Source organism: Pagrus pagrus (assembly GCF_965226575.1).
Source record: "Pagrus pagrus genome assembly, chromosome: 2".
NCBI lineage: Eukaryota > Metazoa > Chordata > Actinopteri > Spariformes > Sparidae > Pagrus > Pagrus pagrus.
Genome location: NC_140186.1, coordinates 19,177,147 through 19,193,490, shown reverse-complemented (window position 1 = coordinate 19,193,490; position 16,344 = coordinate 19,177,147). Strand labels below are relative to the sequence as shown.

The 16,344-nt window shown below is 43.9% G+C and overlaps 1 protein-coding gene across 6 annotated transcripts in view; it reads left to right on the top strand.

The window, feature by feature from the left end:
- The window catches only part of tnrc6c2 (trinucleotide repeat containing adaptor 6C2), an 88,715-nt gene that overhangs the window by 59,846 nt on the left and 12,525 nt on the right, over positions 1 to 16,344 (top strand). For all 6 annotated transcript variants that reach the window (XM_084382894.1, XM_084382895.1, XM_084382893.1 and 3 more), the window contains 12 exons: positions 5,834 to 8,305; positions 9,576 to 9,779; positions 10,636 to 10,802; positions 10,906 to 10,983; positions 11,195 to 11,252; positions 11,580 to 11,722; positions 11,988 to 12,137; positions 13,252 to 13,392; positions 14,323 to 14,442; positions 14,765 to 14,848; positions 15,487 to 15,766; positions 15,973 to 16,137. In XM_084382894.1, coding sequence (XP_084239020.1) covers positions 5,834 to 8,305; positions 9,576 to 9,779; positions 10,636 to 10,802; positions 10,906 to 10,983; positions 11,195 to 11,252; positions 11,580 to 11,722; positions 11,988 to 12,137; positions 13,252 to 13,392; positions 14,323 to 14,442; positions 14,765 to 14,848; positions 15,487 to 15,766; positions 15,973 to 16,137 — 4,062 coding nt within the window. The remainder of the gene's footprint in view (positions 1 to 5,833; positions 8,306 to 9,575; positions 9,780 to 10,635; positions 10,803 to 10,905; positions 10,984 to 11,194; positions 11,253 to 11,579; positions 11,723 to 11,987; positions 12,138 to 13,251; positions 13,393 to 14,322; positions 14,443 to 14,764; positions 14,849 to 15,486; positions 15,767 to 15,972; positions 16,138 to 16,344) is intronic.

Below are 16,344 nucleotides of genomic sequence, written 5' to 3'. Positions count from 1 at the left end.
CACATAGATGTAGTGGCTGTGCAGCAGTAAGAACACACTAGTCTGACCTAGTTGTGTCCTCTCAGATCTGCGTTCGCCTTGCAAGCCAGCTGGCTCACAGTTTAAAGGGGAATATATGCATACACACACACACACACCTTAGTTTATATAAGGCATCAGTACTGCAGTATTATTGGCTATCCTAAGGTGGTTAAATGCATGTCTTATGATGATTTTTATTGTGTGTGTGATGTCTAACATTCCAGCAGGCTATCACACACACACCACCCCATCCACAAAGTCTCAAAGGCAACCTCCCCCTCCAAATTCAAGGGCATTCACACCACTCCCACGTAACCTCCACTCTCTGAACCTCATTTAATTGTCCCAAACACCAGACAGAGACCCCCTGTCTCCTTTCTTTCCCTCCCTCCCTCCCACCCACCATCCCCGTCTCTCCAGCTGACTGGGGACCATTAAGTAGTCCGGAGCAGCTAGCAGCCGACCAGACAGGCTCCCCAGTAGCAGGTGCTGGAGTGGGGGGTCTCTTTAAGACTGTGGGAACTGCAGCCCAACAGCTGTTTGCTGGTCACCCAGACAGAGCATATAGCCAGAAGGCACTCTGCTGGGTGCTGTTAAAACACTTGGCCTTTTCATTTGAGCCCTTTTGATTTGCAGGTAACGCATTTTGGTTTTTGAGCATATCTTATTTAAGTTAAATACTTGCTTTTAATTAAAAACGTTCTACTGAGTAAGGCAGTAACTTCAATGTTTGAAATATGAGGTTCTCTCTTTTTTTTTTTTTTTACTAAACAATTTTCTTATGTTCTTCAAGGACCATCTCATGCACATGCATGTCCTGGTACCATTAAGATGTAAAAAAAAAATATATATATATATATATATATATATATAAATAATAATAACTACTACTTAGATCATGGTAATTTGTATTTTTTAAAATCATCAAATAATCACAAGACTACTTGGCTCTAATGATGCCAGGGAGGTATATATAGATAGCCCCATTTGCTCAGGCTGCACACACATACGCACACAAGTGAGAGAACCCCCTAGTGGCTTCATTAATCCAGCCTCTGTCAGGGAAACCAGAGAAGTCACCATGGTCTCGCTCCCCTATTTTCTCTCTTCTCTCAGCAGAGGTAAACAGACATGAATGATGAGCTTTTAAAACCCTCCTGTGACCGTTCCCTCAGTCTTTCTTTTTCTCACCACTTCCGGAAAAACAAGTATCGCACCGTCTTTGATCCAAGTGGGCGTAAAGCACCCCTCAAAGAGAGATGGAGAGGGTCTATTTGGGTGGACAAAAGACTACTAAACGTCCCCTCCTGCTCTGGTTCTGGTGTTATGTCACCCAACAGCGGCTCTGAGAAAACCAAGCTCGCAGTACAACCAAAGAATCCATTTATTGCCAGAACCATCTCTCTGTGTCTGTTCGTGCTTTCTCTCTCACCGTCTTTTCCCTCAACATTGCGAATGCCAATCCCATCCCCCCAGACTTTCCTCCATCGCTCCCTACCATCCTCTCCCTCTCTCTTTCTGTCACCCTGCCTTTCATTTCATTCAAAGGGGAGGGGAGGCACTTATTTCTTGGCTACCTGCCCATTTCTATGATGGGAGCTCGTTTCATTATCTGAGGCTCATCTCTTGCTTATTTCTGCTTCAACTCTGGCAAGCTGGCATCACAGTTACAATGTGTTGATGCCGTTGTTTAATGCCACTTTCTTTTAAGCACTGCTGGTGTGCTCATCATTCGGAAATTGTTACTATTTAGCTGAAGTCCAGGTTCTATTTAGAGAGCAAGCCCGTATGTGGCACGCAGGGTTTTTCACGTACATGCACACAAAAAGGCAGCCGTGCTCCCTGTTGGAAGCACGAGGAACCACAGAGGGCCCTTTATAGTTTTTTATTTTTGACCCTTTTTATTCACAAACCGTAATCAGAGCCGGCCCTCCTAATTGCAGCCAGAATGAAAGCGCCACATTACTGACACATGATTGCAAATGGTGGATGGAAATAATTGTCCCCTTTTCTTTGTTTTTCACGTTCGGCTTGCTCCCCCCCATCCACCCAAATCACTGCTTTGCCAAGAATCAGCAAGACCTTTCTGTTGGAATGTCTGGGGAGGGATTTGAAAAGGGAACAATCGAGGCATGTTGAGGTGAAAGGAAAAAGAGCCTGTTTTGCATTAGTCCACACATGTACATATTTACAGAGGTAGACACGATAGCATTAGCGCCCATACAGTATATTGCAATCCAATATAATGGTCCAGTGGTAAATCCTTGTTTTGTGGATCTCATTCATTTTCTATTTCCATTGCACACAGGCATGCACATACTGCACATGCTGTAGGTCCTAGATACAACTCTGTCACCCAGTAGCAGCAGTGTTGTGAAGATTTTGTGTTTGTTAGAGTAGCTGCCGCAGACATACTAAGATGTCTGCTGTTTCCCATCCTTGCATGGATCCATGTAAGCACTCTTGAGAGTGGCGCTGGTGCACCTCTCCTCAGGTATTTTTCCACTCTTGTTCTCTCCCTGACTGACCCCTTTTTTCCTCCACATGCAACACACTCCTTTTTTGTTTTTGTTTTATATGGGGTTTTTCGGTTGTTTTCTGAAATGTGGTTTGTTTATACTGTGTGTGACAGGAGTGATAAAAAGATGGCTTCTGTCCAGATTTTGATTAACTTATCATGTAACCTACTTTTCCGCTCTTCAGGAAACTAAATATGCAAATGAGACATCGAAAGAGAGATACACTGGGTGGGTGAGGGGTCGACCGAACAAAAATTTCCTGGGGCTGCAGCCTCTGAGCTTCTTGGCTATGTTTCAAATCTGATAAAATGGCACCTCCTCTTTGCTCGGAAAGCTAGCAGTGACAGAGCTGGGACACCGCAGACAGAGAATAACATCAATAGCTTCTAATGATGCTGTCATGTTTCCTTCTCTGCGTTTTGAAAACAAAACACCTACAAGCCACTGAGAGCTTGCAGCGGTAACCGAAAAGACCAACCGTTTGGGTTTTTGTTTCATTCCTTTCTTTACAATTTGACTGGGTGGCGAGCAGGCATGCGCCAAATCAATAGCTCTGAAATGGTGCCAAACAAGCCTTTTGTCAAACAGTCACTTTATACACACAATTGTGTTGGAACTCAATCCTCCTTCAGTGTTGCAAATAGTGATATTTGACACCTAAACAACTACTGTAGGTTTAGATGCATTTATCAACAATATGAATGTAGAGACAGGATATTGTCCTTTCACAACAAGACTGTCCCTCTGTGACCAAATACTAAAGAGGAAGTAATCAACCCATTTAAACCTCTAGGACCCATTTGTTCAATGAATACAGTAATTTAGTTGTGTTGACATCTCTAGCATTCAGTAAAAATTCACTACTTTCCTATGGAAAAAATAAGATCAACTTATCTCATCCGTCAATATGCAATGACTCACAAATCAACTGGAGCTATATTAGATTAGAAGCTGAGATAATGCCTTTCTAACTGAAGGCTCACATCTGGCTTGTTTTTAAGTTTGAACAATTTCTAACTCTCCCTCCAAAATGGCATTGTTAAAGCAATTGTGAAGGTTTACTTTTGCTGTGATGTTTTAGTAGTTTTCCCTCTGTGTTCAACTGATTGCAAACTGACTAGTTTTGGTGTGTGTGTGTGTGTGTGTGTGTGTGTCTGTCTGTGTGTGTGTGTGTGTGTGCGCCATCAGTCTGACGACCCTGTGTGATAAGGCTGCCTGGGGAGTGGAGATAAGTGTGTTCAGGCGAAATTGTATTCGTAGCCACTCTGTGGTGTGTTGCGCAGTATCTTAAAGCCACATATATGCCAGTATTTGTGTGTGTGTCCACACACCTCAAACAAATGGTCCTTTCCCACATTCGACTAGATTGTTTTGACCACTGGGTCTTTATCTCATGATGGATAGCTTATAGCTATTATGGAAATCACTGTAACAATCTGATGGAAACTAATGGCAGAGTAATGGAAGGTAAGGCAGCTTAATTACCAAACAAGGCAAATATTTAACAAACACAGCCTGGGTCTTTTAAGTGAAGGTTAGTGAAGCTTAATGCGTTTGTGCAGAAAGGTTAGCCAGAAATTGTCTATTAGGCTTCTGATGCTTGTTGAAAAGGACTGTTTGTGTTGTATATGGTCTGACATTGCACTTTATGTTGCAGCAATGTAAAAACGTTTTGGCCTTGTATATTTTCATAAGGAACATGTTGTTTGCATAAGAATATGTTGTATTTTATGGGCAGTAAAATATTTACTGTTTTACAACTTACACAACCACCGATGCTGAATGTTGGAAAACCCCTCAGTCAGATAAATATCTAGCTTTCGTGTACACATTAGTTTTCCTTTCTCCTCCAAAGAGTAACTGCATTCATTTCTCTCCTCATATGCTTGGTTGGCCTGTGTGCTGGTGAAAGTTCGGAGCAGTTCTCATTGGCTTTTATCCCATTACATGAGGCTGGCCTTGTGGTTAGGATGTTTGCATGCTAGATCGATAATCTCCCTGCTCTCACCCACTAGCATTAATAAGATCATTGATTAGCTGCCTCCCGCTGATTGATTACCCCTTTACAGCATCAAATCAGTCTATTATTAGTTCCCCCTCTGATGGGATGCTTTTACGCCTAATGAAATTGCTTGTGTGCGGTACCATGTTGATTAAAGAATCATTGGAAATGCTCTGTTTTTGGTAGTGTGTTACTGAATTTGTAGATCATGCTTAAAAGGTCTGTAATTAGTAGGACAAGATTTACATGCAGTCCTCAGTTCTCAGATTGTAATAAGAATGGGCGCGCATACACATATAATATAATGTCTGTGCAGGTAGTGAGAAGGCAACAGACACATGCATATTCACACACACTTGGAGGAAGTGTTTTGTGGTTTCTTAGTGCAGTACAGTTGGAGGAGGAGTAGGCCCGGCGGAGCGTAGGGAGTGATGGATGAGGAGCCATCCTGGTTTCATTCCAATAAATGAGCGGCGTTCCACTTGGGCTTCCCTTCACAGCCCCAGCCAGCGAAGCCACGATGGAGACGGATGGCCCTCTCACCGCTGGGTGTTAGAGGAGAGCAGAGGGGAGAGAGGGAGAAATTAAAGGGGTGAGGAAAGAGGTGGGGGCAAAACGTGAGAGAGGACACATGTACAGAGAGGGGGGGGGGGGTGTACAAAAGATAAGGGCAACTAGAGAGTGAGAAGAAAGGTAGGGGCAAAACAAGAATGTGAGGTAAGAGGAAATGAGTTTGGGGGGGGGGGTGAAAAGGAAGTTAAGTGAAAAATGAGGAGAAAGAGAGGATAAAAGGAGAGAAAGTAAGGGCTCCATCTCCCTGTTTCTGTTTGGCTGACTGCACTAGGGCAAGGATATATGGATATGCCATAGCTGATATGACATGTAGCACGCTTCGCTGTGCATCCTGATTATGTGTTGGATTGTGAAACGTGCAAGTGTGTGCCCATCTCATCCTGCCAAGTCTGATAGCTAGCATTAACCAACCAAGAAGATAAAATTGGTCCAGGGGACTAACGGGGGCTGTATTACATGATGTTCCTTCGTATAACCTAATGTATTTTTCCTTTCCCCACCCAAACCCCCCTTTTCCCTTCCTCTTTTGTTTTCTCTTTTTTACCCTTTGTCTCTATTCCTCATACTTCATCTCTTTTTCATTTCTTTCATTTCTTCCACTGAAATCCTCTTTTGTTTCTCTCAGACTGATCCACCTCCACATACATCCTATGTTGTATTCCTCTGTTCCCCGTTGTATTAACCTGTCTTCCCTCTCTTTCTCCCTTTTTCTCTTTAGACATATCCCTCCAGAGTGGCCCTGTTGCCCAGTATGAGACCTCTCATTGGGGAGCCTCTTTGCCAATTGACAGCCCCTCCAGTGCCAACAGCTGGGACAAAGTGATTATTGACAGAAGTGACACAGAAGCTTGGCCCTCCATCAGCCGCAGTAGTGACACCAGCCACCCTGCAGCACAAGAATGCCCCTTAGGCTCAGCTAGCTCTAACCAAGACACCAGTGCTGTCACTACCACCAATAGTAGTAGTTTTCTGAGTATGGCCACAGGTGCCGCAGGCCAGCAGGCCCACTACCCCTCTCTCAAAGCTAACAATAACATGATGACGGGACCTGGGTCAGCCACATTAGCGGGTAACAGAGGCTGGGGCTCAGATGGGAAACAAGATGGTATGAATGGTGGCCGAGTAGGAGCACCCAATAACTGGGGCTCTCCCAATTTTAACTTGAACCTCAATCCCAATGCCAACCCATCAGCCTGGCCTGTTCTGGGCCATGAGGGTGGTGGAGGTGGTGGTATTGGCCCCAACGGGGTGTCAAACTCCCCATCCCTCCCACCAGGTATTAATGGCAATGGAAACATGGGAAATGGAAGCCTTGGAGGTGCAGATAATGGTGGGGGAGGTTGGGGTGGCATGATAAGTGCTAATGAAAATGATCAACAGCACCCGTCAAACAAGACAAGCATGTCTTTCAATATGGAACCTGCTAACCTTAACACTGATGGACCAAACCACACTAAGCAACAGCAGCAAGCTCAGGAGCCTATGAGCCCTATCCATGGGTTAACTGGCTGGGGAGGCCAGTCACCCACTGAATCATCTCAGCTCAATGGGGACACAACAGGCAGCTCTGTATGGGGAAGTGGAGAAACCAAGGCAGCTGACTCTCCCAAGGACTCAGGCTGGGACTCAGCTCCCTCTGGAGGCCTTTCTGCCTGGGGTCGCCAAGGCAGTGGTGGTGGAAGTAGTGGAAGTGGTGGCTGGGGCGAATGGGGGAAATCCTCTGGTGGCGGAGATGCATCTAAAGGCTGGGACTCGGTAGACGCTGGTAGTTCTGGTTCTGGCCAAGAGCAGAACCTCAGCTCATGGGGCCAGCAGCCTGGAACAGCCCCTGCAAGCGAGGGTAGTGGGGACAGCAGTGAAGGTCGAACACATCACAGAGACAGGTCCTCAAGCATGGATTATACCCCTGTGCTACCCCGGCAGGACCTGGACCCAAGGGTGCTGAGTAACACAGGTTGGGGACAGACCCCCATCCGGCAGCACACTGTATGGGAGATGGAAGAAGCCAACTCCAATGATGGGAAGAGCAACAGCAGCTCAGACACCTTAGGAGGCTCCAGCTCTAATGGTGGACCCTCATCCACGAATGGTGGAACCATCAACCCAAACATTGGCCCTAGCCAGAGGCCTGGGTCTGGAGGAAAAAATGACAGTGAAGGATCATCTTCCTCTGGCTGGGGACCCCCTCCACCTCAGCCAATGCAGCCTGTATCAGGATGGCGGGACACCCCACAGTCACTCAGCAAAGCCCCAAATGGCACTACCAGTGGCTGGGGAGACCCTATGCCTACCAGTGAGCCTAGAAATGGAGGCACCCCATCCTGGGGATCTGAGGACAAGAAATCCAGCTGGGATGATGGCGTGATGAAAGGTCAACCTTCTGGCTGGGGAGAGGGCCCTAAAATCTCTCATGGTTGGGGCAACAGTAATGGGGGCTCCAACAACTCCAGCACAGGGGAGTGGGGAGAGGCAGAGGTCAAGAACAATGGATCCTCCAGCAGCATGTGGGAAGGAGAAGGAGGGAATGGAGGAAATAGTGGATGGAAGGATAGCCCCAGAGGAGGAAATAGAGGAGGAGGCTGGAGTAAGCCTGCTCCTACTGTGAGTAATAGCAACTGGGGAGAAACCCCACGTACCAATGGCCCAGTGCAGGGAGGCTGGGGCTCTTCAAAGCCCCAGGAAAGCAGCAGCAGCAGCACTGGCAGCGGAGGAGGTGGCAGCATTGGTTCATGGGGTGGTCCGGGTTCTGTGAAGCAGAACACATCTAGCTGGGGCAATGGTAGCAAACAGGACCAGGGCATGGAGCCCACTGGCTGGGAAGAGCCCTCCCCTCCCTCCATCCGCAGGAAGATGGAGATTGACGATGGAACGTCCACCTGGGGCGATCCCACCACCTACAACAAGACTGTCAACATGTGGGACCGCAACAGTCCCAATAATAACCCAGGCAACAGCGGCCCACCTCCCAGTAAGAATGGTGGAGTGATTATCCCCAACAATAACAACAACAATCACTCTGTCGGCCCTGGCAACAACAATCATCATCACGCTCACCACATGCACCATCATCCTCATCATGGCCAACCCCCAACTCTTCTGCAACACCATGGAAATAACAATGGGTCACCTAGCAATGGTGCCTCACATCCAGGTGCGCCACCCCCGGGTAGACCTCCCCTCGCCAACCCAGGTAACACAGTATGACTGTGCTGTTGTCTTAGCAACCTCAAATTTGTGTACTACTTTATTAAATTAAAGTAATATTTCATATGCTGAAAATGATGAGAAGTTTATTGTCTTTAAGACTGATGCAAAAGACATGGGAATGTCAAAAATGCACTATATATATGTGTATAAAGCAAATTTATTAGAGATCCGAAGTGTTTATTTGACAGCAGTATGTTTTATTGAATAGTATTAAGCTCCAGAATTGGCCTTCACAATGAGCTGAATAAAGTAATAGAGAGTTTTTTTCCACTCATCGACATATAAAATGATAAAATTACCTTGAAAAGGCATCGTTGGCAACGTGGGTAATTCCATTCAAAGATTATTCCTTAAAAGAATTCTCAGCTGTTATTAAACAGATCATCACAGAGGTTCTGAGTGCCTCCTCATGGTAACACATACATAATTATGACTCTGTAGCAATCTTAAGTTGGCGTTGCAGTCAGTTCAAATAAGTCATTTCGAAGACAAAGGCCATGCATATAGATATGGCACAGCTTTAATGCCCACCATACTACTCTCCTTTTGATTGTGAATGAGACCATTGCCCCCTGCTGTTTGCCATTTGCACTTCACTTACCAAAGGGCATTATACTACCTTAAGATACACTGGATGGAGTGAGAGAAAAGATGGAGTAGAAGAGTGTGCAAAGGCTGGCCTGAGCTGCTGCTTGAACACAGACACACACACACACACACACACACACACACACACACACACACACACACACACAACCACCACACCTGACAAGGCAGACTGAGCTGGTCATGGACCTGCTGCTGTCAGGAGGAGACTGCTGTGAAAGGCCTCTATCCATAGACAGCATGGCATTATCTCAACAGACAAGCTTGCTCTGATTAGCATGTTACTACTGCTCATCACGAAGGCCTCACAAGACAGTGACAGAAAAGAGAGAAGAAATTTCAAAAGTTTTAAGTAGTGCTGTTTTTTCTCAGTTGCTGGGATAATCCCAATGTAGTTTTTGGTAAGGAAAGTTAAAAGATCTGACTTGGGCATTAGTATAATGCAGATTTCCAGACTTAACTGAAGCCAGATCGTTTTCAGACATGCCATTTTTCCACTTAGGAGCATCCTTCTATAGTAAAGTACTCAAGGAAGGATTTAAGGGGAATGATATATCACTGCAAGTTTAAAGTAAAACTTACTAGTGGTTGGTGGTTAAACTGGAGTGTAACTTAACTTAAATTTAAAATTTGCCTCTTTCTTCCAGGTTGGGGAGAGCTTCCCAGTGTTCAACCCAAGTCGGAGCCTGCTTGGGGAGAGCCAGCAGCTCCAACATCAGCTGTGGACAATGGCACCTCTGCCTGGGGCAAGCCCCAGGGGGGAGTGGGAGGATGGGCAGACGGTGGCCATGAGCCCTCTGGACCCTATGGCAGGGCCAATGGACCCCCAGGTTCTGCATCCTGCAAGCCAGGTAATACCCATCAAGAGTAATTATTTTCAGTGATGCTTAGTGTCAACCACTGGAAATCAGCATGTACCAAGATGCAGGACTATGAGCAGATTATCTTTTCAGGTTGGTTTCAGAGGTGCTGCTACAGATTGTGTGGCATTTAGAAAACACTTTTTAGCTTTTCTGCTTCAGCCTGTTTGTATATCGTCAACTTGAAAATTAAGACATATAAAATTTGGGTTGTGTCCAGTGGTACCACACCTCCTGTAAAAGACTGATTCCCAGTATGTGTTCAGTATCACACTTAGTTGAAAGGACAAAAATCAGGAAATTTCTTCAGACCTCTGTACCATTTGTGCCAATTCTGAAGGTTTTTGTTGGTGCTACTGGAGTGTTGCTGGGATTAAAGCAATTCCACGCCTCAGTAGGTCTTGGTTATTTCTGCTGTTTGTATGAAATGTTGGAAATGGTAGAGGGAGGTGTAGGGGGAAAATACAGCATTGCAAATGGCAACAGTGGCACCAAGTGGCCAGAATGAAAATTACTTGCTGCTCACCCTCTGAAATGGATTGCAGATCCTCAATGTGAAATTTCATAAACAGTAAAACAATGTCACAGATAAGCCTTTGATATTATTGTTTAGTTGATAAGTATTTTTTGGCCTTTATATGACTTTATTGATAGAACAGGCTCAAGTTAGACCGGAAGCAGGATGAGAGAGGGGGGGGGGGAGTGACCCGCAGTTAGGAGCCCCAGACTGGCACTCGAACCCAGGGCTGCTGCAGCGAGGACGAGGCCTCTGTACATGGGACGCCTACTCTTTCAACTGAGCTAAACGTCGTCCCAAGCCTTTCATATTATTTGATCTCTTTCTCAGGGCCCAAACCTATGCAAGATAGCTGGGGAAATGGAGGAGAGGAGATGGGCATGTCCACTGGCCAATGGGACACAGAGGATGGGGACATGTGGAACAGCCCCACCTCTCAGGAGAGCAGCTCCTCTTGCAACTCTTGGGGCAATGGACCCAAGAAGGGCCCGAGCAAGGTCAGAGAACGCACCTGACTCTTAAACATACTGGCTGATGTTAATGCTGAGAATTGTTGTCATTTAAAAACAATTTTTTTATATTTTGCTCGTGTATTTTCAGGGGAAGATTGTCAACAAGCCAGATGAGGCTTGGATCATGAATCGTCTCATCAAACAGCTCACTGACATGGGCTTTCCGGTATGTTGCAATATATTTAGAAAGAAGTTCTCACACTGACACTCTCTTTTACGCAGATGTGTCTTTCAAGTTTTTTTGTTTTTTTTTAACTCAACTAGGCCACAGACTTTCCATTCTACAATCTCTGAAATTTGGATTGAAGCACAAACCATCCAATGATAAAAAGTAAATCCATAGTCAGTGACAGGTCTATGTTATCCATGTGTTACAGAGAGACCCTGCTGAGGAGGCTCTGAAGAGCAACAACATGAACCTTGACCAGGCCATGAGTAAGTTCACCAGCATCTTGTTGAGAGTCTTTGTTCCTGTGTCTGTATTGAAAATGCTAATATAACATGCATTTACTGAACACAGCAACACAAACTGATTTACATTGTGTTAGAAAGTAGGCTTACATCAGAATTCAGTTCTTTTGCCGCATTTGCCCTTTAACAGGGAATACTGCCTAGACATACTTTCTTACTAGTCAAATACCAGCATAGCTTAGTCTATAAAGACATATTGATATGTATACACGAAACAAAGGACATTTGAAATACATCTTGCATTATATTTCCTGGTCTAAATTTGATAATTAATTTTCTCTCTGCACCCAGGCGCCCTGTTGGAGAAGAAGACGGACCTGGACAAGCGGGGCATGGGCATGACTGATTACAGCAACGGCATGAACAAGCCCATGGTGTGTCGGCCCTCTGCACTCTCCAAAGACCCCTCTGACCGCAACTCCTTTCTTGACAAGGTAATTGAACTGACCAGCCATCAGACCTTTTCCAAATGTGTGCCAGAGATGAGGAGTATAGTTTTTTGGGGTTTTTTCGTATTCTATTTTATATTTGTATTAATATTTTGATTCCTACTTCAAAGAAAGGTTTAAGGATTGTTATCATTTTGTCTGTAAAATCATAATTTGATCTTCACTCACTCAATGAATCACAGTTGTGAGTTGTAATGCCTTTTTCTTGCCTTCTTATCCCCCGTCACCCACCCATTTTGCCCTTGTCCAGGATGGTGTTCTGTCAGATGACGCCCCCCCATCACCGTTTCTGCCTTCCCCCAGCTTGAAGCTCCCCCTGGCCAACAGTAGCCTTCCTGGGCAGGGTCTGGGACAGGGCAACCCGGGGCTGGCCATGCAAAACTTGAACAACAGACAGCAGGTAACACATCGTGCACACACACACGCAGGTGCATTAAACTTGAGTCTCGAAAAATTACAGTATTACTCAATCAAATCTACCTTTTTGTGCAGTGGTTATGTTATTGTTCTCTGTTTTGATGAGAAGTGAATGCACATTGCAAGTATTTGCACCAGTAGCAATAATACACAAGCATTTGAGGCCTTGAATACATTGAAACAGCTGCTTTATTAACAACAGACTGGACTGACAGATCACCGCACCATTCCTTATTCAGTGCAAAACCTTTTTGATCAACATCATGTGTTTGTCACACTGCAAATTTATAAAATGTAATGGCTTTCTGTAAAATTTGTGTATATAATTTAGTAATGGCAACAACAGATACATCGTATTAGTTTAATGCACACCACTCTACCTACATACTCTCCCAAATCCCCACTTTTTTATTGCTCACTTATTGTGTGTATGACTTTGCCTGAAGTGCCCATTGAAATCAGATAGTTATGCTCTATCAAATATCGCCCCCAGAGGCAGCCATGGCCCAGAGAAATTGCAGTATGTCCTTGAAGCCCAAACAAAGGCACTGTAAGCAGGCCTTTTAGTAAAATACATTTAATAGAAAGACCTCTTCAACAACATGGAATCTGAAATCTGAATGAAAATCTGATGATGAATCAAAATAATGACAATTTTATGATCTAACAACTAGTTGCCTTTAGATAATGTTCAGTATGTGGTTTGTTACACAAGGTGTACTGTGAAGCTAGACCTTGAGGGTGAATGCTTTGAAATATGTTTTTAGACATTTCTGTGTAGACTGGGAATATCATTGACCCATGCAAGGCTTTTGAGTGCACTTTAAGTTTTCTTTCTCATCCAGTTCAAGTGCTCTCATTCTTGTATAAAATGAACAGATCAAATTGACAGTCGAATGCTCAACTCTTCGCTGGTTTGCTTGAGGTATTCTGTAACTGTTCTCTGAAGTGGTCAAGAATACAGTCCACACATTTCTTTCCAAATTCAGTGCCGCAGCTCCTCAGTAAAGAAATGCTCTCAAATGGATTCAGCAATTTGAACAAACATGGAGGTTTTTAAGAAGTTTCATTGTGCCTTTTAATTCTCCTGCTTATAGATACCCAGTGGAATGTTTGGCAGTAGTGGAGCAGCACAAACCCGGGCCATGCAGCAGCAGCCTCCTCAGCCACCAGTGCCACCTCTCAGCTCCTCCCAGCCTAGTCTACGTGCTCAAGTGCCTCAGTTTCTCTCCCCTCAGGTAGATACAAGCACATAATGATATGCAAACTGGGTGTGGATGAACTATTTGTCCAATAACAAGGGAACACGATTTGACACCCAAATTTGTAAATATTGATTTCTCTACTAGTGCATCTTTCAACTGCATGTTGGCCCATGGCCCCTGACTTTATGAATAAGGATAGGATTTATTGATGCTTCATGACAAGAATGTTGAAATATTTTTTTTTTTTAAGTTATGAAGGCTCAGAACAATATCATAGACTTTAAGATTTATTCTCAAATTATTTTCTGGACACTTTCCAACACATGTTCAATCTGAGAGATGAGCTTTGTGATGAATAATTAAAAAACGGTATTAACATTTCAGCCTACAAGGCTCAACGCTAACTTTTCTAATTGTGGTTGCCAGGCTGGCGACCAGGCATCAGCTTTTGGTTGTCGAACTGACAACTTTTACTTTGAGTAATTATGATACTATGCAGATATACATCATATTGAATAATGAAAATATGACTGAATGTTTAAAAGCTGTATTACAGTAACCAAACAAAATTCTTTGTAGTTGTGTTTTATGGAGAGACTGATAACTGTCCTGGACAATTATGGGGGCAAATATTCATAATTTTTCCGATAATTGTGTTTTTTCTGTCCAAATTGCCTATAAAATTAGTTAATTTAAAAATAATAAATAAATAAAACATTTCTAAAAGATAAACTAGCAGAAATATATTGTGAAGACTGGTTATTTTCTGGGAACCATACTTGACTCTTTGTGTTATGACTTCTCTGGCAGACCCTCACTTTTCATGTCTCCTCCTCCATGCGTTTAGTTGTGACTAGTTTTACCTAGCTCAAAGCTATTCTTGTGCAGTTGTTGTGATTTGCAATGACTAACTTGTCATCGCTCCTTTCTGCCTCCTCGTTCTTCTTCCCTTTCACCCCCTAGGTCCAAGCACAGCTCTTGCAGTTTGCAGCAAAAAACATTGGTCTGAATCCTGCACTTTTAACCTCACCAATAAACCCTCAACAAATGACTCTCTTGTACCAACTTCAGCAACTGCAAATGGTGAGTCAGAGTCCCTCTTTTCATCCTCAGTTGTAGCAAAGCGTGTGGATTAGAATCTGTGTTGGGGACCTTTTTTAAATTGACCCAGGCTCTTATCTAAATGGAGATGAACCCAAGCCATACCTCACCTTTTTTCTAGATGTTAGTTTTTAATGTAATGTAATGTATGTGTGATATTGACTGACAATCCAAGAAGAATTAAGAATTTATCTATTTATGAAAGAAGGGCCAAAATGGCTTAAATTAACAAGAAACCATCAGATTTTTTCCTCCGTTAATGTATTTTCTTAAAAGTGAATTGTACTTTTTGTTCTTCTTTCAGGCGTACCAGCGTTTACAAATCCAGCAGCAGATGATGCAGGCGCAACGCAATGTTTCCGGCCCAATTAGACAACAAGAGCAGCAAGTGAGTCAACATAATGCATTGTTACACCCACAAGAAGTCTGATCATGCAGGTCTTTCACAGTGTGACTGCATGTGATCACCGACTCATAACACTGACGCATCTCAACAATGATTTTGATTTTCATATGATCCCATAACAACATAGGAAACAACACACATTGTAACCACGAGTTGCTCAAACTTGACGATATCTGCATGGGAAAGGGTTACTTCTCTTTGAACATGACAAAAGGCTCTTGTGAAAAGGAGAAAGACTTTGTTCTCCTTTTTCTGGATATTTTGCTTCTTTTGTTAGACACATATCAGCAAGTGTTGAAAAAGAGGATCCTTTTGTGAAAACTCAGTTTTGCCTTTTATAATATTCTTATCATTCTCTATTACCTCTCCTTCTACTTTTTCTTTTCTGCTTTCACTTTAGTTTTCACTGCCCACTTTTATTTGTCCTTCACATTTTTATCCTTTGATTTATTCACCATTTCCCCATCTTATCTGTTTTTCCTTCTTCCTCTGTTCCTTATTTTTTAATCCATCTTGCTTTTGCCACCAAATAATTTAACTCGTCTTTTTTTCCTCACCCTCCTTGCCCAAAACGTAATTTTATGATGCATTGTTGTGACACTGTTTCTCCTCTCTCCCAGGTTGCACGTACAATCACCAACATGCAGCAGCAGATCCAGCAGCACCAGCGTCAGCTGTACCAAGCGCTGCTGATGAAACAACAGCAACTTCCCTCTCATTCCTCCTCCTCTTGCTCCTCCGCTGGTCTGCATGCTCCCGGTGGCCCCACCGGAGGCCCTGGCTCCGGCAAATCAAACCTGGACCCCTTCACAGGCCCACACCAGGCTCCGGGCCTCGCCGACACTCTGCACACCAAAGAGCCGCCGTCTTCGCCCAATGCCTACAGCACCTACCCTCTCTGTGAGTGTGGAATGGGGCTAACATTAAATAATCAAACAAAATGTAGCTTGCTTGTTGAGAGTAGCAAGCAACGGCCCAAAGTTACTTTTCTTTAAATGATACATTCAGATTTACATTAGGGTTTAGATTTTGCTAATAGATGAAACTGCACTGACTTTCTTGCATATTATGAATAAATTAAATGATTCCCTATTGTGTGTTTTCAGCTGGACTGAATCCAAACATGAATGTAAACTGCATGGAGGTTGGGGGTCTGTCCCTGAAGGAGCCCCCTCAGCCCCAATCCCGCCTGTCCCAGTGGACACACTCTAACTCCATGGACAGCCTCTCTGGCAACTCCTCAAACATGGAGAACAACCTCAATAAGCACGGTACGTTGAAGCAGAAACATGGGTAGGCATGCATTAATCACGCATACACATATGCAGCCTTTAAGAAATCATATAAATTAATTCCGAGGCTATCTAAATAAATGTTGACATTATACAGATTTCAGCTAATTTGTTGTGTTGTAAAGTACCACTATGTGGTACAATAGTTATTTTTTCTACAGGAGCGATGGATGAGCTTTTAAATGC